Here is a 23,515-nt window from a genome sequence, read left to right as displayed (position 1 = left end):
TCTTGATCCACAGAACTGTACTGCACATGTAAGGGTGAAGAACTGAAAAGTAAAAAGTGGTAATGATTCTGTGAATGGCTCATTGCAGGAAAAGAATATACACACATACTGGATCTATCATCAGGACTCTCGTTATAGCCAATGGAGAAAACCAGACACCTGCAGATGTCTGTATAAGGAGGAAGTGTGTGGTCCCTATTTCTTTCTATTAACCGTTAAGGGACTCTAGATACCTAGTTCAGATATGTGTGCCTGCTGATGTTAACATAGGGACAAGTGAATCCCACTTTTGATGTCTGAAAAGTCCTTAAAATATACTGGTGATCATGATAAATTTTTGGTAATAGATTTCCCTTGATTTCTCTTATCAGTAAGAGAAATTTACCCGTGGGAATTGGTACGCATTCATGTGTTGGTGTTTTGCTTTGACACGTGACTACATCTAAAGAATATGACATGATTCTCTCTGATTGACTTTCTTGCAGAAGCATGGCAATTTCGTACTCCTATGAGAACTATGGAAAGAATGAGAGATATAATCTGCCATCTAACATTTTCATGGTTTTGGTGCATGGTGTTTACAGTAGTTTTGTGTGTGACAGAAAAGACAGCTGAGTCCTGTCTTCCCTCAGGCCATATTCCACTTATCATACATACAAAGGAATTGTCTTTACATAAAATAATGTTCTATATAAAAGAATGCTATATAGACATATAAAATAAAATATCCAGTAATATGCTTGTATTTTTTCCAACCAAAGACTGGTTTCAAACTAACACTGCCTCAATGTCAACCAAGTTCAGCAGCTACTGGATTTCTACTTCAGCTCAGTGAACATCAGTGTTGTAGAGGCCTTGAGAAGGCCTCAACTAATCCAAAATGCACGTAATATGTTGAGTTATGAGCATTAAGAAAATGTTTCTTGCATTTTCTAGGGAGTTGAACTGGTTTAGGAGGGCTGTTTTTAATTTTGCTTGCCAAAAATATTTGCTATGCAGTAATCTGAATAAAGTCAGATTACTTTTTACAGAGTAAAAAGGCCATATTCTAACTCCCCATTTTATTAAGATGAAACTAGAGGACTCAGCTAGCTTCAAGAAAACTGTATTTTCAGGATTTTGGGAACCCCTTTTCAAATTACATCATTTAGCATTTACTGCTATTCAGATGGCTAGAAGGCACACCAAATCCCAACATAACCCAAGTAAGCAGGTATAACTTCAATTAGTTTTACAATCCTTAAATTAGGGCTTAGCTTCAGTGACAGAACAGCCATGGCTTTCTTACAAGCAGAACTGCCATAAAGGTTTTGATGTGGACTGTCAGGTAAATTGAGCTAAAATATTGTTATTATGGTGCATACTGTGATACATATTACAGAAATACAACAGGAGTATCATGACACGGATTTTACTGATGATTATGGGTATACCATACGTAATATCAAAGTGATTAGTCACAAATACTTATGTAGTATTGAAACATCTGCAATAGGGCTGCTCTGTTCTGTGACCTACTGTTCACCTAGTACGACTGTACTATCTCATCCCACTTTGTCCCTCCATTTTCTTTTCCTTCCACTCACACATGCCCTGCTCAAACCTGGCACTGGGCTATGAGCGTGATCTCTTCTCTTCTCTCTGCTCCAGCAAGTACCAGAGCAGGGCAGACTCACAACTACTACACCTAACTTCTGAGTTTCATTTGTACTTTGAAGCTTAAGGTTTTAACCTTCTAAATTTATGAGTAGTCCTGCATAATGTGACTGTCAATATTCTCTGAGGGTAAAAGTCACACCTACTTAGATGTGACAGTGTCTAATTTTCCTTCTTAGAAACAAGCCTTTAGCTTCTTCAGTTGCTCTCTCTGATGTCAGCTTAGCAGGCCAGAGTCTGTTCATATTTTACAACTCTGGCTACATGATTTTCAAAGACATCTTTATTTGAAACTTGTGTGTTTGTCCTTCCCTCCATTGTCATTATATTCATATTTCTATTAAAAACAAAGATGTTGTTCAAGCAAGTATTTAAATATCCCAAATTACCTTGAAACTTCCTATTAAATAATATTGTTTTTCAGCCTTGTGTCCTTGCTTCCTCTTTATGGACAATCACTGTAAGAAAGCCTTAAATGATAATTAGGCTCCATCATCAGCAGAAAAATGACTTTAAATATGTAATGTTTTGGCTACTTAAAAACTCTAAAAAAGGAATATTGTACCTTATCACAGTCTTATGCAGCAGGGTGTACTTTCCCTTCAGCTCAGCTACTCTGGTGCCTGTGATTTTTCCAGCAGAAAATAGCTATGGAAGGGAAACAGACAGTTATGAAATCTCCTAAGCACTAATATTTTCATTCTGCTGCAACTTTCTGTAACTATAATTGGCAGCCTTTTAGTTTATATAGTCTTTGGTAACATACCAAATCAAATACACAGATGAAAAAATGCTTATTTACCTAATAATACAAAGCCTAAATATAAGAATACAAAGAATGTGTCTGTAACAACTACAGTGCTACCCACACCACCACTTCTTCTCTAATTTTCTGCCTGTATTAACATTTCATGATCTTTTTGTCTTGACTTTGAACTCGGGCTCTAAGTCACCTGTTTTCCACACTGCTTAACTGGTTCAGTTTTGGTATATACCAGCTGTCCCGAACAGGTGAAACAGGCTTAATGTCTGGTTTGTGCTAAAGTGTTGTGTCCACGGGCAATATGGTTGCAAAAAAGACGAACTGGGCTCAGGGTAGATCATCCCCAGGCCACAAAACACATTGCCTTGCATGCCTGTGCAGGCCTTTGGCCAACACCAAGAGCAAACCACTCCACATATTTTAGTGTGTGTGATCCAGCGTTCTCATCTCTTAGGTGATTCCTCAGGTGTCACGATGGAGGCAATTTGGGCCAATAAGCCTGTCCTTCTTAATATAAACAGGAAATGGGACTAGGAGCCAAATTTCACCACTGGGAAATATCCCAGCAGCAATACGATAGTATCTCCTGGGATATTTCTTTAGAAAGCCTTTTCTTCCCATCTTTAGGGAAGAATGCCAAGAAATGTGGTTCTGCAGATCTCCTGAAACACCAAACAAAATTACTATAGCACCAGGAAAATCCCAGAAGACATACTTCAACCCTTATAAGACCTCCAGGGAAGCCTTTTTCTAAGCTGAACTAAGGGCCACTTAAGAGATTCATATATGGGATATTCTGCAGGAGCTCCTTTCTTAAATATACAGGAGAAAACATCCAAAACCAGTCCTATTGTCAAGAAGCAGAACCCAAGTGAATATGCCCAACAAAGCATACATTTTGTTGATAGCTCTTTGATTTATGTATTTTTTTAAGATCCGCTGCAAAATATTTAATGGTAACAAAGACAATCTTTGCTGTCTGCAGCCCTGAGAAAAGGAAAACAGATCTTTTATTTGTTTGCATGAAATTAAAGATAAGCAGCTCTCATATTTATTTTCGCATCCTCTATGATCCAAAGATACTGTTCACTTAAGTTTACAATACTAACTAGCTCTTCTTTGAGAAAGAAAATATTTCCCTATCTCAACCCATTTATTTCTTAGCCTCATATGTAGGTACAGTTGTCCTATTTGGGTGGTACCTCAGTATCGTCCTTTCTCCATGCTTCTCCGATCTATACCAGTAAGTTCCAGTTTTCCTTACAGCTTAGCCTCTCACTGCAGACCTAGGCCATGTTTGACAATGTTTCCACAGAAATAAACTTACTTGGCCTCGAGGCTGTCTTCTCTTTTATATCCACAAGCTTTTTACACATTTCACACTTGATTTCTCAGTTCAGAGCTAAGAGCTCTATTCCAATAAGGCTGGTGCAATGTGAAAACACATATCTTTGAGGACTATATAAGGCAGACTGTATGCATGGCATAGCCAGCATGCCAACGCGGGTGAGGCTTCTGTGAAAAGTATCATCAGCAGATAGTTTCCATTACCACATCTTTATTCGGAGACCCATCAGAGAGTCAGTGCTGGGCTACTCTGATCCCAGGATCTGTAATTAAAGCCCAGAACACTGTCTTCTCCAAGATTCTTGGGAAGGCAGAAGGGAAAGAAAGGAAAGAGGCAACAGCTTGAAGGGAAGAAACAGTCAGTTGTGGAAAAAGGGAGGAAAAACACGAGCCTACTGTAGAAAAATAGTATTATCTGTGATCATAAAACCAGATGAGGGATGATGCGTCTGATATACAGACATGCAATGCTTTCAAGGCTGCTTTTTCTACATATGTGACAGCAGGTAATGTGTAAATGAAGTGAACCTCAGAAGCTGTTAGCTGAATCAATGGATGCTCCCAGAAATTCACTGAATGCCAAGAACAGGGCTAGAAATTGTTTTCCTTACACATTTCTACCATGTTGAGGAATAGCAGATTTCCAGTTCCTGAATACATTGCCTATCGATAACAAAAATTAGGGACAGGACTGCAGTGACAGTAGGTACCCACTTGGTCCTGGAACTATGGTTGTGCACAGTCAGCGGAGGATAAGTAACAGCTTTTTGCAAAACATACTGAAAATGGGTAGGTATCATGTTCTTTTAGAGCCACCATTCAGTGGACAGTACAAAGGACAGAGTCTGTCTTTGCCATCACATGGGCTGAGAAGTAAAGAGTTTTCCAGCCAGGATGACCTTGGTTCCTACCAATATCTAGAACGGAATTACAGCCAAGAAATAGATTATCCTTGCACCTTCTGAAAAGGCTATTCACAGTCCTGAAGCAAACTGCCTCTTGTGGCCATGGACATCCTTCAGTTCAATGGCAAACTACAGAAACTATTATAACAATTTTTCCTGTAGAGTTTCTCCTCAGAATATTTTATGCTTTATTCCATTGCATGGAAACAAGCACATTTGACCTTCCTGACTTGTAATCACAGACCTTGCCTATCCCCTATCTGTGGAGATATGCTTCTGCCTCTGATGTTCCATTCCAGATCATCTTCTCACATATTTTTTATATATTTTTGTTTACAAGGATAAACATCTCATGGTGGAGAACAGTATTAGCTACTAAGTTTACCTTTAGCCATCAAATAGCATATGGAAAACTGTAATTTAGGGGCAACAATCCAGAACAAATCTCTACTTATGAGGATAATCTTTCACTTAAATAAAACTACTTAATTAGGGTTACTTGCAAGAGTGAGCATTATTTCCTTAACTAATGGCTGAAACATTGAGTCTTACCATACAATCTTCATATAGTTCAAAACATATAGTAACTCACCTTTTTCTTTTTTCATTTACCTTCATTTGTCTTTAAAAAAGCCGTTGGAATCAGAAATAAAATCATGCACCTGATTTTATGTGTCTGTGCTTACAATGGATTTTGTCCTGAATGGTAGACACAGTCTAATGGGCATTCTGGGTCTATTTACCTTTTCTTACAAATAACTGGTATAGCTAATATAATTATCAATAGTAAAAAATAAATTAGAATAATTTATCTGAAATTTAAGGCTCTGAACTGCTTAGCCAGTATATTACTACAAGAAATACATTGTAGGCAATGCATTGAGTCCTAATATATTCTTCTCTGCCTGTTAATTTAGGGTAATAGTCCTCCTTCCATAGACTCATAGACTTTGTTCTGAAACAAAGGAAATGGGTAATATTTCTAATAGAACCTATAAAGCACTATAGTGTATTACAATAATTATTCCTAAGTCAGAAGACTTACACTGGTGTAAACAGTAAAACATCAACCGAGAACATTAATCCCATATACTGAATTTCTGGATGACAGTTGTGTCTCTAAATTACAGGTTTTGCATTTGGATCTCAAGATTTAACAGAGAGGTATATAAAAATTCTTGTAATCAAATGCCATAATAGCAGACGTTCATACAGCTTTACTACTCAAGTTCAGTATTAGATTTATTGTTTTTAAATATCACAAGCTAAATTGGAACTGGAATTCATAAATATTTCTTTTTACCTCTATTTCTAAGTGTTCACAATAGATGAGTCACATTTTCCTTTGAGATTCTGTCTAATTTGAATTAGGTTCATCTTTGTCCCTACTACTCATAAAAGGCATGTTTTAACACAGAGTAATTCTTAAATTACACCAGAGACAAAGGTTAATAATTTTATTCCTCTGTAGATAGACAATGTTGGCTAGATATTGTTCTTTCCTAGACATGTCATGGTAAAAATTACAGGCTACTAATATATGTTAACTACACAAATACATATAAATCCTGAGTATATGTGCACTTCATTTCATCAACCTGGACCTACAAACAGATTCTAAATTTCATTTGATCAGTAAGAACTGAGAGACATGATTTGCAACAGCAGAGTAAATGCAGAATATGTCAGCTGCATAATTAAAATCTGGATCTGACATTGATTGGATTATCTTAATTTTGGAAAAAATGTTTGTGTCTATTATATCTACCAGTGATTGGATAAAATTTGTACTATGTTCATAACATACAGAGAGCATTAATGTCTTGTACAAAGGTCAGTGATCCCTATGAAGTCCAGTGTCAAGAGTCTTGCAAAGATTACTCAAAAAAAACCCCCAAAAACCAAAACCAAATCTCAAAATGGCCCATCTTGGACATGTAACACAAGTCTCCACAGATTAATTTTTACTGTCACTTTAGGAAGGGGGGGTTTCCTTGAACCCTTTATATTAGATCAGCCTGTCAGCTTCCCAAGAAAGCCGAGGCCCTTGTAAATGTACAGCCTGCCAGTGTCCCATGGGGGGACCCTACCAAGGAGCCCCCTGTATTGGATTGACTGTATGCTTGACTAACCCCATCTCCACTTAGTGGATGAGAGAAAGGCTGTGGATGGTGTTTACCTGGACTTCAGTAAAGCCTTTGACACCTTTTCCCACAGCATTCTCCTGAAGAAACTGGCTGCTCATGGCTTGGACGGCTGTACTCTTCACTGGGTAAAACCTGGCTGGATGGCTGGGCCCAAAGAGTTGTGGTGAATGGGGTTAAACCCACTTGGCAGCTGGTCACAAGTGGTGCTCCCCAGGGCTCAGTACCGGGGCCAGTTCTGTTTAATATCTTTATCAATGATCTGGACGAGGGGATCAAGTACACCCTCAGGAAGTTTGCAGATGACACCAAGCTGGACAGGAGTGTTGATCTGCTTGAGGGTAGGAAGGCGCTACAGAGGGGTCTGGACAGGCTGGATCAATGGGCCGAGGCCAGTTGTGTGAGGTTCAACAAGGCTCAGAGCTGGGTCCTGCTCTTGGGTCACAACAACCCCCTGCAACATTACAGGCTTGGGCAAGATCGTCTGGAAAGCTGCCCAGCAGAAAAGGACCTGGGGGTGCTGGTCAACAACTGGTTGAGTATGAGCTGGCAGTGTGCCCAGGTGGCCAAGAAGGCCAATAGCACCCTGGCTTGTGTAAAGAATAGTGTGGCCAGCAGGACTGGGGAAGTGATTGATCCCCTGTACTCCATACTAGTGAGGCTGCACCTCGAATATTGTGTTCAGCTTTGGCCCCCTCAATACAAGAAAGACCCTGAGGTACTGGAGTCTGTCCAAAGAAGAGCAACAGAGCTGGTGAAGGGTCCAGAGAACAAGCCTTATGAGGAGCAGCTGAGGGAAAGGGGGTTGTTCAGCCTGGAGAAAAGGAGGCTCAGGGGAGACCTTATCGCTGTCTACAACTACCTGAAAGGAGGTTGTAGGGAGGTGGGTGTCAGTCTCTTTTACCAGTTATCAAGTAATAAGATAAGAGGAAACAGCCTCAAGTTGCGCCAGGGGAGGTTTAGATTGGATATTAGGAAAAATTTCTTCACGGAAAGGATTCTCAAGCTATGGAACAGGCTGCCCAGGGAAGTGGTTGAGTCACCATCCCTGGAGGTATTTGCGTAGATGCAGTGCTTAGGGACATGGTCTAGTGGTGGACTTGACAGTGTTAGGTTTACTGTTGGACTTGATGATCTTAAAGGTCTTTTCCATCCTAAATGATTCTACGATTCTTGGTAAAAACACTTGAGTTTAAGCAACACAGGTTTGAATACGCTCTGGGTTAATTCAAAAAACAGTATACTTTGGCAGCGGTGACTTTAAGGAGTATCAGAGCTTCCAGATTTCAACCTTAGAGAAGTAAGCTTGCAAGTTAGTTCAAAAAAAGTCATCATTCACGAACATACAAATAAAACAACTTATGAGAAAATAGCCAACAGTATTTACATATGTCCACACACACAAACATAACATTTCTAAATTAATGTTTGTGATAATATTCTTCTGGTCTGTTGGATCTGTATTAGACACATTTCTACAAAAAAAAAAAAAAAAAAAGCTTTGTACAAGATTAATATCCCAAGTTTAAAGAAGTTTCATTTCACTACTTCCCCTCCCCTCCAGGATGCACTCACAGTTCCTTTTACTGCTTGTAAGCTCTCATATTGCAGGGCTAAGTAAAATACTCGTTATCCTTAGTTCAACTAATTATGTTCCTACACTGAAAAGAAAAAGTGAGAAGATGGAGTAGTGAGGAAAAGAAAGAGCTTGTGAATGGCAAATGAGGACATATTTTTTCAGTCCTGTGCTAACCATAATACCCTGGAAAGAACTGAGGTCATTTTGTTATACTGGCAATTGCAAATCTGGAGTTTGGAATAAAGATGGGTAAACAGGAAATATTCTTAAACTGTTGAGTCTTCCAGTCCCTTTCCACATCAGTCGTACTTAACCATATTTTGCTTTTCTCAGCTTTTCTTTATCCTTATACAATGAACTGAGACCCTATAGATAGATCATCTGAATAAACTAAAGATCATCTGAATAATCATCTGAATAGTTTATTCATCTGAACAAACTAAAATACATTTTCCTTATCTACATGGAGAATTATTGGAAAGTTGGATGAAGATTTGGCTGTAACGGATGGTTGCTTGGCAACTTTTTGCTTTCTTTTTCCCTGTGCTCCCATAAATGTAATTACATAAAAAGTATGGATGTATCTTATTACTGGATTTATTTGTATGTTTTCCTTTTAATTTAATTTTTCTGTTACGTGTATTTTATCTTATGTAGTTACCCTTTCTTTTACTTTACACTCATCTTTAAGTGATTAACATGAGCGTAATTTTCTAACTTTGTTTCTTTTTTTTTTTTTTTTTTTTGGTGTTACCTCGCTATCCGAAGCTTGGCTATTCTACCAGAAAAACAAAATACAACAAAACAAACCCAAACTCAAACTCAAATTCCAAACCAAATTAGTTTTCTTCAATCAGTGAGAAGTCCCATGAAATAATAGTACTAATAATGGATAATCCTGTCCTATGATAAAGACTGTGGAGGAAGATTTTGCTGAAAAGGGGAAAGTGAAGAGCATGTCCTTCATTTTTTCTAGCATGAAAAGGTAGATTTTCTGGCTTTGGGGAGGATTCTTTTATATATAGGAATCCATAAAAAAAGAGAAGAATACTTATACTCAGATAACTGTTCTGTATACCTGCATAACTTTTCTTTATATCTGTACCAGTAAGAAGTTCCTATTTTCTTGCTACTAACAGCTCACCATCAGAGGTCTCTTCAAAATGTCTTGAAGAAAATTACAAGGAAAAGTGAGCATAATCTGAGGTTACACACAATCACAGCTGGATCTGAGGGAGCTCTTGTTTATCCTTCCAGCTTTACTTCAGGTCCAGTAGCCACTGGACATAGGACTACAGTAACTTCTCTGAGGCTGGAAGGTGGATGTAGATGCGATGTTGGTAAGAAAGATGTCAGAATATGAATGGGAATTAAAACCATAGAAGGGAAAGGACTCACCTGATAAATAAGGTACGCTTCCATTTGAGCAGCACTAATGAAATCTGGCCCTAACTACATCATCGCCCCCACATTAAGTGCAGTAGGCTTTTGCATTCTCCATTTTAACAGACTATATTCAATCCTTTCTAACACTGAGCCCACAGCAATACACCAAAGAACTATCTGGAATTTCAAAATAAGTTTTCTGTAACTCAGATGTGATATAAATGAGAACTCTAAGAACTTTGACATTCCCCATTTTGAATTTCAATTTTTAAGCTTCTTTTGGGACTCTCCAGAAATGAATAGAACTAAGCCAAATTTTAAACTTAAAAAGATGATGCAATCTGAATGTTGGTCTAACTCCTCACACTCTTTTGATAAAGAGCATCCAAAAAAACCATGGAAGATAAATATAGCCACCATCAAGAAAATACCGATTAACCTCAATTACTCATAATCATTATGAAAAATTTGAAGCCTTCCTAGGAAAGGCTTCACTGCCCTAGAATCTCTGGATTTTGAAGAAATGATGGAGCTAACATGTGTTTCTAATTATGTTTGCAGATATTGCAAAACAAGTAAAATGTGTTCTAAGATTGAACTTTCCACCTCTTCATTCTAAGCTATAGCTTTTGCAATTATAACAAGGCATTGTGAACACACTTACTGTCATTTTAACACACAGAATAATTCAACATTTTATATTATTGTTGTTTATTTCAAACATCTTAAAGGTCTCCTCAAACAAATCTTTTGCCTCATAATAACAGACAACAGAAGAGTATCAAGGGATTAATATACTTTATAGTTTGTATATACTCAGGATTTCAGGACAGTATTAGCCACTTAGCAAATGGCTTTTCTTGCCAGTCTGCTATGTGACGTTTGAAATTTTCTTTCCATGTTGTTTATTTGAAGGGTTTTTCTTCCCTCTTTTTGACAATATTTAAATGTTTAAACATTCAGAGAAGAAAAAGCATTAAGTGCTCCTCTTTGAACAGTCAGCTCTGTATCTTCTGTCAAAATCCTCATTGAGTCCACACTAGTTGGACACTTACCACACAGCTCAAGTGTTTCTCAGTCTGGGGAGAAGGCAACACTGTCTCCCGTTGATTTTTCAGGGGTTATTTCTACATTGTAGGGGGGCAGCAGATACAAACATGCTGAAGCCATGCTAATGACTCTTACATTTCTATCCATATTGCTGTCAGTCAGTCTCCACAGAATCTATTTCATTCTTTAGAAGAGGTGAGCCAGGGATATCTGCTGGTGTTTAACTTGCCTGTGGCTGATACCTCCAAATTATCTAAACAAAAGCTTCGACTCATTATAATGCATTAAGGGAATTCAAGCTCTGTCCTCAAGATCAGCCCATTGCTGAGAACAAGTTCATAACTGAACTTGCACTTTTGCTAGAACAGTGCAGAACCATCTACACAGAAATGGAAATCAAGGAGCATCTGCTCCAGGTCCTGACGTACTAACAATAAAATGAAGACAAATACAGCATATTAACTTGGCTTCTATATGGCCAAATGTAATAGTTTATGTTGTTTTCAATTTCTGATAATTTCTATGACTTCTCATTACTTCTGAAGACCATGTCCTGGCTACTTCAAGATGGGGCATCTAAAAATGAAGGAAAAAAAATTAGAAGTCTATAGAGGTAGTATTTGTAACCTCTGTGGCAACAGATTTATCTTAAAAACAAACAAAAACCAAAAACCCACAAAAAACAAGCCACACAAGAAAACTGCTCCAAAAAGTACCAGTCCTGATACCAGAGAATTTAATGGTTGTAAGGACTTCTGTGACAATTTAATCTGATTTCCTAAACAGTACACAGGACAGTTTTTACCATCTTCACCACTTTTGCTACAGAGTTTGAAGTATGCACTTCATTTACCAGAATGCTTTGTTTACATAATTTTTATTACAACATATAGCAAAGAAAAAATAAACTCTGTGCAATACAAGAGTAGAGTCAGAAAAACTAATGCTAGAAGGAAGGACCTCTGGATGACATTTAGTCCAACCATCTGCTCAAAGCAGGGATAGCTTCAAAGTTAGACCAGGTTACCTCGAGGCCTTGGCCTGTCAAATTTTGAAAATGTAGTGACTGAATAAGGATGCAGTGGCTGAATAAATATTGCACCAGTTAAAAGATAGTCTCTGTATTCTGCTGATATACCAACAGCTCTCCCTACTTTTTACCCAAAAGAAGATATTGATTTGTCTGAAGTATATTGAATCTAAACATTGACCACTTTACTTTGTCTCACTTGCATATTTTTTCTGAACCATGCAGTTAAAGACTGAAAGGTATTGTCTTCAGACTGTAGGAAGCATAAGGAAGGCAAAAAGAGATGCCAGAATAGAGGATAATAATTAAGCCAGTGTATTTAAGATTCTGATTCTTTTTAATAATACAATTTAACTAACTAAATTATTTCAGACTGCTTTCCAGTATTTATAAGAAAGAAGAAACATCCTCAGTGAGGCTCTGACATGCCTTTGCCCCATCCCTGGAGGTGTTTAAGGCCAGGATGGATGAGGCTTTGAGCAACCTGGGCTAGTGGAGGGTGTCCCTGCCCATGGCAGGGGGGTTGGAACTCGATGATCTTTAAGGTCCTTTCCAACCCAAACCATTCTATGATTCTACAATTCCATGATTTGACAAGAGGGAGCCAGAGATGACTAACTAGCTCAGACTACACACCAGATGTTTAGATGACCTAAACTGTTTTTAATTTAAAGTGTTCCATCACAATTTATATATGTCCAGTAATTATCATCACTACACTTTTTATTGTCATCTACATTACTCATTTTTCAATATGCCTCAAATATTCACACAGAGTTATAGAAGACTAACACTTCTAAAATTATCTAGAATTTCTCTACGCAACAACATTCAGGCTTCGGCACATATTTCAAAGTATTTTAAGAAAAGAAGATAAAAATCACTAATTTAAGATTGCAAATATTTAGTTACACCATAAACTGTAGTTATCACTATCTCGATGTGATTCTGAATTCAATTTTGTACACTGGGAAACATTTAAACTACAGATAGGAATAGCTACACTGCTGAAAGATGTGCCTTGTTTAAGTAATCAGTCATTATTCCAGAGAAAGGCTACGACGATAGAAGGCGAAGAAATATAAAGTATGATTTTTAAATTAATGCTGTCATTAGAGTTAAAAAATAAGGTGGAGTCCCTCCCATCTGAAACTACATACACACTGACAGGCAGTAGATTTTGTAGGGTAAGTATGGGAAGTCCGCAGGAAAAGCCTATTTATTAGCCTTTCAAGTAGAAAAAGATTTGTCACTGAGTTTTCTCAACACTTAACTTAGGTGATAAACAACGACACCTGAACCCATGAGGTTATTGGTTGCACAAATGTAGTCAGGCATTTCTCTCCTGATGTTTGTGTTGAGCAAAATTATAACAAAGTAATAAGTACATTTGTATATAATCACATTTATATGTAAATCTGTTTTGCCTTAAAAGTGTTATTTTTACAGGAAAAAACCATCACCTTTCTAAGCCGTTTCTATTTGGAAGCTATAATAATTTAAATAATTTAACAAAGCAATTTTTTTTACTTCACAAAGTGCTTCAAAAATTATTTTGCCCTCTTTCCTATTCCAAGAAAAACATAAGTGTAATGTATAGGAAGACCGCATGCACTTTTTAAACATAGCATAACATTATTTCACAAAGTGGGATCATAAGGTTTATGGTTCCTTGAATTTTGTTGTCTAAAAGAAAGTGACTTGGCTACACTGGTTCCACATACGACATGCCAGTAACTCAGAATACAAAAGTCAAACACTAAAAAAATGAGCCTGAGAAATTATTAATATCTACTCACTTTATTTTGATATGGAGTCTTTTATACCAATATACCATTGAAAGGCTCATAGTCTACTACAAAGTATTTCACATTAAAAAAGCTATATGCAGATGATGCTACATAAACAAGACCAAACTAAGAGTGGAGGTAAAGCAAAAGCACACATTAAAAACTTTAACATACCTAGTTACAGTGGATACAGCACTACATTGCCTTATACAGAATTCCTACAATTTTACTTTTTTAAATTACAGATGGATCAGCTCGGCATCCTTTAATGAAAAATAAACTTCTGAAAAGCTTTCTAAAACTAACAACTAGGAAAAATAATATCATGAATTCTTTCCCAAGGCATAGCTCATAAGAGTAGTTTTGCCCCCCAGTTCATGGGAAAAAACAGTCCCTGCATGGAAAATATCAAAATCAGCCACCATTAAGATGATACAATGGGTGAGAAAACACTGGATCTGGGAGACAATTTTGTCTTGCATGGCAAAAGTGTGGATAGGAAACTGGTACAACAGGCATTTCAGGAAAGGAGATAGCTTTCCTGCTGTCACCTGTTTGTCCATGAATCTCAAAAGGAACATACTGAGTATCCAGTACAGTCTTACATTGGCTGGTTTTATCAGAGCAGAGTTTTGCAGGAAACAAAAAGGAATTTTTCTGAAAAGACATACCAGGGAGAGAGAGGCTTTTGTATTAGTCCATTGTTCTTAGAGTGCATTCTGGTCTATTTTCTCCATGTACTTGGCCAACTACAGGAAAATACTCAGCAGTGAATTCTGAACTTTGGGCAGGCAGATCCTCAGATGTCATGAGAGAAACAGACTGAAGATAAAGAAACTTAGTTTCATGTATGTCTTTCTTTCTTTCTTTATAAATATGGTCCTCGCCTTAACAGAAGGAGTATATACTTTGACCACATTAATTTTGTAGTGTGTATTACATTTACAACTGTCTATATAAATATTTTATCTACTGCTTATACGTCAGTGTTGCCTTTCTGCCTATTGCCAGAATTTATAAATAAAGACCAATTTAAACAGATAGGGAATCCATGTGGCTGCTAGTTCTATGTAATCTGTATCTCAAGAATAATATTAACAACTAAATTTAAATTGAATAGGCCTGCTTTCCTTTTTGTGCTCTGATGTGTTCTCATAGATAACTGAGGAAGTTGAACAGGCAGCCCCATGAGCCAGTGGACAACATAAAGACTGCTTGCATGAAGAATGACTACTGAATTAAAAAAAGAATACAACTGAATTAGTAAAAAAGAATCCTAAATCAAAATTTGTTTCAAGAATGGACTTTTGATAGATATTCCACTTTTGGGAAAAAAAATGAAGATTAATCTGATTACTTTTCATCTTCTTTCTCAGCCAAAACATACCACCAGAATCACTGAAGTCTACAAAAAACATCAAAAATATTACTGTGACAGTTGAATCTTAAACACATCCCACCTCTGCCACCAAAATAGTTTATATAAGTGTGTTCAGATGTGCTTCAGGTTTGTTCGTATCAATCATTTGACCCGCTTACACAAATCTGGATATTTTGTAGCAACTCTGCTGCAGGAGATGTTAACTCCAAGCCCCAAACAAGAAATCAAACAGATGGCAAGCTGTTGCATTTCAAATTGCCATAGTCACTGGTTAAATTAACATCTGCCTACAGTCTTAACTTTGTTGTTTTCTGTTTGACCTACATTCCACGATCTGACAGAAAAAAAAAAAAACCTTGCTCTGAAAAATCATGGGAAATAGTTCACGCTGTTTTTGATAAACTTTGAATAAACAGTCCTAAGACAAATCTGTTAAACCAAAATATATTACTTTAACCTTGCAACCACTGGGTAGTTCTGGGAACAGAATTAAAATCTTCAGTAGATTTTAAGAATATCATGAGCTCTCAGTTATTTTATTTGATATGTCTGTAAGATTAAGATATCTCTTCAGTCCACAGAAGGAAAAATAAAATCCTAAAAAGAAGACTGAAAGAGATAAAAAGCTACAAGAAAATGACCTTTAACCAAACAGAAGACCTTGACAGAAAATTCTCATTTGTGGTCATCAGCTGTTATTCAGTTGGATCGTTTCACAATTTAAAAAGATTGGGGTTTGCGGTTTGTGACTGCTTAACTACTTTAAAGTTTTAAGTATTATACAGGGCATTCTGGAGATCTAGGAAAGCCATCTGGAAAAAAAATTTGCTTATAAACAAACTGCAGCTCTCAGTTTTGATCTGATGCAATATTTTGCCATTAGTTAAACTGCATCAGCATCTTACAGTGTAAGATTGCTCAGTGCTCTAAGGGCAGAGACTTGTGAAAACTGAGTTTGGAAAGCTTGCTTCATTTATCCCAAGGAAGATAAAAATCAGGAAACACCATAAGGGCTGTGGCATACTACTTTGACTTCCTGAAGGAAGAAGAGACACCTGATAAATTGTTAGGAATGCATTCCCTGACAGAACAGGAGATAAAAACAGTCCTCAACTACAGGACTTCTCCAGGTAGGAGAAGCACACAAATATCTGATGCAGAAATGGGTCTTTCGGGCTCCAAACAGACTTCTGATAGCCTAGCAGCAGAACATCAGACTAAAAACAGTATCAGCAGGATAGCAGAGCATCTCGAGATTACAGAAATCTCATCCAAAGGAGGAAGTAAATATCTCAAATTGAAGGTATATAAGAGACCAAGGAATAAATGTCTCAGGACAAAGATGTTTGAAAAGCCCAGATAACTCATGTTACTATCTGAACTTTCTTTTCTTTGACATTCAGCATTACTAGGAATTTCTGCCCTTCTTGAAGTTACTAAGTTCTAATGACATTGTAGGCTTCAAATGCAGCACAACAGTCATAAATTACAACAATATTTGATATGCATTTAAGCATTCCAAGGCAATTCATATGATGTGGTCTACCCAGGATGATTATTATTAATTTTACAGATACAGAATAGTTTGTCCCGTCCAAAGTCCCACACCAGATAGCAGAGTTCATTGTAAACTGAACAAACAACAGTGTGGGGGGAACGTGGTTTCCCAAATAACAAGGGTTTAGGAATTCTATTATATTTTTAAAGCTCCTCAAAGGAGGCTGCTATAGCTTTCCTCAATTTGACAGTAGCAGCCATATAGGAGAACAAGGCTCTGTGTACACCGGATTTTAGAATGTTAGAAAAAAAATAGGATCCTACTAATCATATGAAAAATTTAAAAATTTAACTCACAAATTACAATAATACATTTCATCTGTTACAAACTTTTCAGTTTTGATGCATTTTTAATGAAACCAAGGTGATGTCTATATCTTACACCCAAGTTTCAGTCTGGGAGGAGGTCTTTTACCTCACTACTGTGGAACTATCATGATCTGAAAGGGAGAGAGACACAGTTTTGCCACAGAACTGAAAACACCATGGCAGGCTCTGGGATGTTCATTTAGAATATGGGAAAGGTAGATTCAAACCCCATATCCCAAGAAAGTGCCCAGACCATTGTGTTATGCAGGAATCTGAAATAATTGTTGTAGCAATACAGGTAGGTTTTTTTACCAAGCCTCCCTCCTGTACTATCAGTATAAGCCTGTGGTCTCTATAAAAGCTAATAACATTCCAGAGATCATGAACTTACAGAGTATGTGTGTGACTAATGTCTGTTTAATGTTTAATCTATATTATGAGTAATTTCAAATTTTTAGAAACTGTTTAGATTGTACTAATTAAAGAAGGACTGGTGTAAAAATCCCTTACTCATCCAAGTTATTTGGCACTTGACTGAGCTATGAATGCACAAAGACATGTCCACGTTGCCTTGTTTTGGGGCACAGGGAAAATGACATAGATCATTAAAACTGTGTAGGCATCACGTGAGAATGGCAAAGGTAGCTGTAGAATAAAAATGAGGAAGTACATGGCAATTGTCACCTACAGCTGAAGTATTCCATTTGGTGTCTTTTAGTCATGCAAAGTACATGATTAACTCTTAAAGCCGATACAAGGCACAATAAAAAGAAAGGCAGAAACCAAAAATCAGGAACACAGAAAATAATACCCCAAACTGATGGGCCCATTGGAGCTTCTTTCCTAGCTCCCTGCCTTGCTTTAAATTTAGAATTTGGGACATTATTCATAACACCAGGATTTTCTTTGGGTTTTCTGGACAATCAATCCAAAAGCTAGGTTCCCACACAGCAAAGGGGAGGTGTCTTAAGTTCTTTCCCTTTACTTAGAAAGGTTCAATAAAAAGTACTCATAATCAGATAAGAGTGAATTTTAGCTGTGGTGTTCCATACAAATAAAAAATATTCCAGATAACTATTCTAAGGTAAAATAGGAAGAAGAAAGTGCTCCTCACTCTCCTTACTTTGTGACTCTATCCCGAAAATGTTTGGAATCAAAATTAAGTGTGTGTTTCAACATGCTTTGGGATTTAAATTATTTTCATTAATCCATCTATTCAATTAAAGAAGTTTTAAGAAGAATGGGACTGTGTGTCAGCGAAGCTATTGCTGTGATAAACCTCAAACTGGGAAAGGGACTTTTTTTTTTTTCACCTTTTTCACCTGCTGTGGTAAAACCATAGTCTGGTTTTCAAAAGCAGTTTTAGAACACTCAAATGTTAAGAAACAGATGTTAGAAGACTACTATAACACAGAGCTAAGTGATTTTTTACCCCTACTATAACACAGAGCTAAGTGATTTTTTACCCCAAAAGAAAATCCATGTACAACAAGGAATGAAATTGAACTGCACAAGTGATCAGCACACACACATTTCACCATTTTCTTACATACACTACTTCTGAGTCAGGAATACTCACTGAAACATGCTGCTCTTGGAAGCACTACCTACTCTGCTCTGCTATTAATCACTCGTGATGCAAACACTCCCACCCATTTCTGAGAACAGAGTAGGCAGGCTGATAACTCACAGGCTTCAAGCTGCCTTTATAAAGTTGTTCCACTTTTGCATACTTCCTCATACTGCTAGCTTCGCTGTGAAGATGAAGCTGCTCGTTTACTTAGTCTTGCTGAAGACAGCTCTCCTTGCTTTAACAAATGTCTTTGCAGTTGTTTTAGAAGATGAAGAGGATGCTAAAGAAGGAAAAGTTACTGAGACTTGTCCTATAAAGCTCAAAACTAATCGAAAATGTGATGAAGGAGAAGATTGTCCGTATCAGGTAAATCTGCCTCCGATGACCATCCAGTTACCCAAAGAATTCAAACTGCTGGAGAAGACTCTCAAAGAAGTACAGACCCTTAAAGAAGCAGTAAACAAGCTGAAGAAATGCTGCCAAGACAGCAAGCTGCAAGCAGATGACAACCAAGAAAGAGACAGTAGTAATGAATTCCTGCTACCTAACGCAGAAACTCCAGCAGAAAACAGCAAAATCCAAGATAACAGAGTAAAGGAACTGCAAAGCAAAGTTAACAAAATGGCAACCAGCTTAAAAAATGCAAGGAACCAAATTCAGAGGCTGCAGGGTCGTTTAGAGAAGATGAGCCTCTTAAATATGAACAACGTAGAACATTATGTTGACAGCAAAGTTGCTAATTTGACGTTTGTTGTGAATAGCCTTGATAACAAATGTTCTTCTAAATGTCCAGCAATGCAACCAGCCCCAGGTATGTAACCTGTTAATTCTTACTGCCTGTATAAGCTTTCTGTACATTTTACAAATATTAGGCAAACAATTTTAAATATATTTTAAACAAACAGCTGTGTTATTAACTTCACAAGTTAAGTATTTGCTCTTCTAGTGCTTATTTATACTCCTGTGAAACATTTCAGCTGCCACTAGAGGGTTACTGAGAGCTGCAGGTGTTCAGTTCCTCCTAGAATTGGACTTTATTATGAGATTTAAAACTTGAATTTTCAAAGGCTTTTTTTTTGCAATTCAGTTAGTAAATATGAAAAAATAACTTTATTTTACACCATACAACCCTTCATTAAGGATATTAAACATCAGTGAACTACACATATTTTCTCCTTGGATGAGAAGGGGTAAATTTTTTCTAGGTGTGCCTTAGAAAACTGCATGATTTTTTTTTTCCAATATCAGAAATGTTCAGCTAAAAAAGCTTATTAGCAGTAGTTCTCAAAGGTGTATCATATGTACCGCAATTTTAGTATAAACCCGTAGCATAAATCTAATATATAAGCAATATAAAACAGGTTTTATCTCTGACAAACACTTTTTTCTTTTACTTTTTAATTGTCCTAATTAAAATCAAGAAATAGAACAAATAATATCTTTCTAATGTTGACTGTTATTAAGGGAAGATTGAGGGGTTTTTTAAAGTAATACATTTCTTATATCACATATAAGAATCTTTGAAAACAAGAAATATTCACTAGATTGTCAGTGTTTTCTACCACTCAGATATCACACATATGAAGACAGGGCTCTCTAGAGATAAAGCAGAGGAAGTTCAGGCTGCATTACAGTTTTTAAGCCTCTGTTGCTTAGCATTCAGGTTTAAAATAAAACTGTTCTTCTGTCTACCCATATTGAAAATTGAAGGATGTGGAGCTGTGTATGTACAGCTGAAATTCCTGAAATTGTGAAAAGAGTAAATGAATAATAATAAAGGTAATGCTTTTACTATATCAACAATCAGCTTAAATCAGCTATATATCAGCATAAATCAATTACTTTAATTCAGATGTAAAATATTCACAGAATGAATGAGTGATATTTGGTATGTTGATAATGGGCAATGAATCAAATTCAAGTACAGTACCTCCTAACAGACTAAACTAATTTTAGATATTTCTCACACTTACTGAAATGTTGGGTACAGTTCATAGCATATGATCATGTAGATATTCCTTATATTTTACAGTAACAGATGCTAAAAGTGTTTGTAACAGCAATATATATATTATGAAAACTAGCAAGGATAACAGCTACAGCTTTTTCCTATACAGGAGGGATTCCTGCATCCCCTGCAAGTTATAGCAAAACTTTATTTAAATAGGAGTTGAATTGGATTATAAAAGCATCTTATCTTAAATGTATATTCTCTGTCAATATATCTGCTCTGAAATTTAGTCCACCTTAGTCTTACACAAAGTTCAGTTAAGTAAATGAGAATCTATTGTGGATTTAGATTTGGCTTTTAAGCCTTTGATTCCTATACTTTGTGCTTTCATAGATGTCCAGTTTTCTGTACTGGCAAACAAAGAGTCCCGAGCCTTATTCTCTGCTGCAGCCTGAAAAGACTCCTCCCTTTCAAAAAGTAGTTTAATTGTTTAAATTTTTGAGGAAAAATATGCAATTCAAGCCTGCAAATGAACATGTCCATAAATTCAAATCTGCAATAGGAATGAACATTATGGTTTTGACTCTTAACTCAGAACTTCTGAGAGCTCTCTGTATCACTTACATAAGAACACTGAATTGTAATACCACGCTGTTGAACACAATGTCATTACTTGATGACATTGTGGATCAAAACCAAATTTTCTCTCTGCAGGAAAAACCTGGTGGTATTTTTCTTAATAAAATACATCACTCATCAGTGGGAAAAAGCTGTGTTAATGGAAGTTGCTAAAATTTTTCCATAGTGGAAAGCCAGCAATGCCACATACACAGGAAAGCACCATCACTTTCTAGCTTCATCTTTCTAGGAATCACAGTATTACTACCATAGATGAGACAATTTTATTACTTTTTTCCCTGCTTCCTAAAGTACAGTCAACATTAAGATATGAAACATTCCTAATGATGCTATGTTCTGTAACAAGTGATGTCAGCTGAACAATAGCCAGGTTTAAGTGATTCCCATATGGACAAAGTTTTTTCTCTGACATACTGCCAGATGAAGACTTAAATTATAGACAGGGTGTCATTTTATACATTTAAATACAAAAAGCAGCAAGTGTGTAACCAAAAGCATTAGAAATATGGACTGAAGAAATCAGGCTGAATTTATAGGAGGCAATGAAAATATAAAGTGAAGAACAGAGAAAAGGAGAAAAGGGAAAGTGGACAATCAAAATGCCCACATGTTAGGCAGTTCTGATATAAAAGGTAATTTTAATAGGTTTTTTTGGACAGCTATCTGATGCAGAGATCCTAAGTGGCATCTATTACAGTTTAAACCTGATGGAAAAAACCTGTTTCTCCCTGGAACTGAAACTGCTGTAACACTACTTCGTATGTAAAAGTCTCTCCAATCCAAGCTCTGTATGCTACATCAGAGTAAAAATTTTGTTTATTTTTACACTGAAATTATGTTTATTCTAACACTATCTGTTCTTCCACCAGCTATGCAAATAATGCAGAGAGACTGTGCTGATCTTTACACAGCAGGCAGGAGGAGTAGTGGAATCTACAGGATTAGCCCTGACCCCAGAAATGCCAGCTTTGAAGTTTACTGTGACATGCAAACAAATGGAGGTGGCTGGACAGTGCTGCAACGGCGTCAGGATGGTAGCACTAACTTTAACAGAACCTGGAATGACTATAAAAATGGCTTTGGAAACCTCAGCAGGGAGTTTTGGCTGGGGAATGACAAAATTCACCTCCTGACAAAGAGCCAGGAAATGCAACTGAGAATTGAACTTGAAGATTTCAATGGTATCAGAGAGTACGCTAAATACGAACACTTCTACGTGGCCAACGAATATCTAAAGTACCGTCTAAGTGTTCATGGCTATAGTGGCACAGCAGGAGATGCCCTTCACTACAGCAGGCATTACAACCACGATCAAAAGTTCTTTACAACTCCAGACAGGGACAACGATAGGTACCCTTCAGGAAACTGTGGGGCATACTACAGCTCTGGCTGGTGGTTTGATGCATGCTTGTCTGCCAACCTCAATGGCAAGTACTACCACACGAAATACAAAGGTGTTCGCAATGGCATCTTCTGGGGTACGTGGCATGGTATGTCTAATGATATTCCCAGTGGATATAGGCAAGCATTCAAATCAGTAAAAATCATGATCAGACCCAAAAGTTTTGTGCAGTAATTCTACACCTTTCTCTTACCTAGTTTGCATTGGATTGCACTTAAAATCATACTTACTCAGTATTATACTCGGAATTCAAGTATTCAGTTACATTTGGCATAAAATAGTTCTAGACAAAACAACATACTTCCACATAATTTTTTAGAGACTGTTTGACCCATATAACATATTAAAACCAGCATGAATGTTTATGAATAGTTATTGCTAAAACTTAGGACAGGTTAAGTCTTGGTATCATTATGTAAATATTCTAGACATTGCTTTTGGTGCTTTTACTGACTGGGATATACCAGATTTTATGATTTAAAACTTTCAAATGGTCTTCCACAAATTGTGTCTGAATAAACACCTACATTTTAACTTGAAAACAACTCAGAAGTTTAACTGATAACATAGAAATTTGTCAACACTTAGAATGAAAATTAGTCTCTCTGAAACAGCCTGACTTTTTGTATCATCTATCCTTCACAACTTCAAAGGTATACCATGGCAATATCAATATAACTTAGGAAAAGCAATTGAAATCATTATTTCAAAGGACTAGGAAACAGAGGGCCATGTGGTTTGCCCAAAGACACAAAAAACACCTTGAAGAAAACTTAGAAAATGAAGATGATTCCCCAAATCTTAGCCTCTATCAAAGAATACTCAACTAAGCTGGTGAAAGAATTGAATGAACGCAAGTGGAAATCATGTAGAGAGCATGTAATGAAAGACAACATTCTTGGTCATTGTGGTTCCTCCTTTCAAGCTCAAGGTCCTGTTTGTTGTTTGTGGGTGAAAGGAGCTGTTATGTAGCTTACTGCACATTTATATAAGCACAGAGATAGGTGAGAAGATGACACATCATGAAAAATCCATGTCTTGGCATTAATGCCA

General features: G+C 36.8%; 1 protein-coding gene across 1 annotated transcript; it reads left to right on the top strand.

Moving 5' to 3' along the window:
- Window positions 1–18,583: 18,583 nt before the first annotated feature.
- FGL2 (fibrinogen-like 2) lies at window positions 18,584–22,927 on the top strand. The gene is made up of 2 exons (XM_010085443.1): window positions 18,584–19,281; window positions 21,930–22,927. Exons 1-2 carry the CDS (start codon window positions 18,660–18,662, stop codon window positions 22,634–22,636), a joined length of 1,329 nt encoding a protein of 442 aa, XP_010083745.1. The 5' UTR covers window positions 18,584–18,659; the 3' UTR covers window positions 22,637–22,927.
- The last annotated feature ends 588 nt before the right edge of the window (window positions 22,928–23,515 follow it).

The sequence above is a fragment of the Pterocles gutturalis genome, unplaced genomic scaffold (assembly GCF_000699245.1).
Source record: "Pterocles gutturalis isolate BGI_N339 unplaced genomic scaffold, ASM69924v1 scaffold45636, whole genome shotgun sequence".
NCBI classification, from domain to species: Eukaryota; Metazoa; Chordata; class Aves; order Pterocliformes; family Pteroclidae; genus Pterocles; species Pterocles gutturalis.
This window is presented reverse-complemented; position numbering and strand designations above follow the sequence as displayed.

Excerpts from the sequence above, each read along its gene's own strand:
- FGL2 (XM_010085443.1), top strand. The coding sequence starts at position 18,660 with ATGAAGCTGCTCGTTTACTTAGTCTTGCTGAAGACAGCTCTCCTTGCT. Across the intron at positions 19,282-21,929 it reads AGCAATGCAACCAGCCCCAG|CTATGCAAATAATGCAGAGA; the intron begins GTATGTAACCTG and ends TTCTTCCACCAG.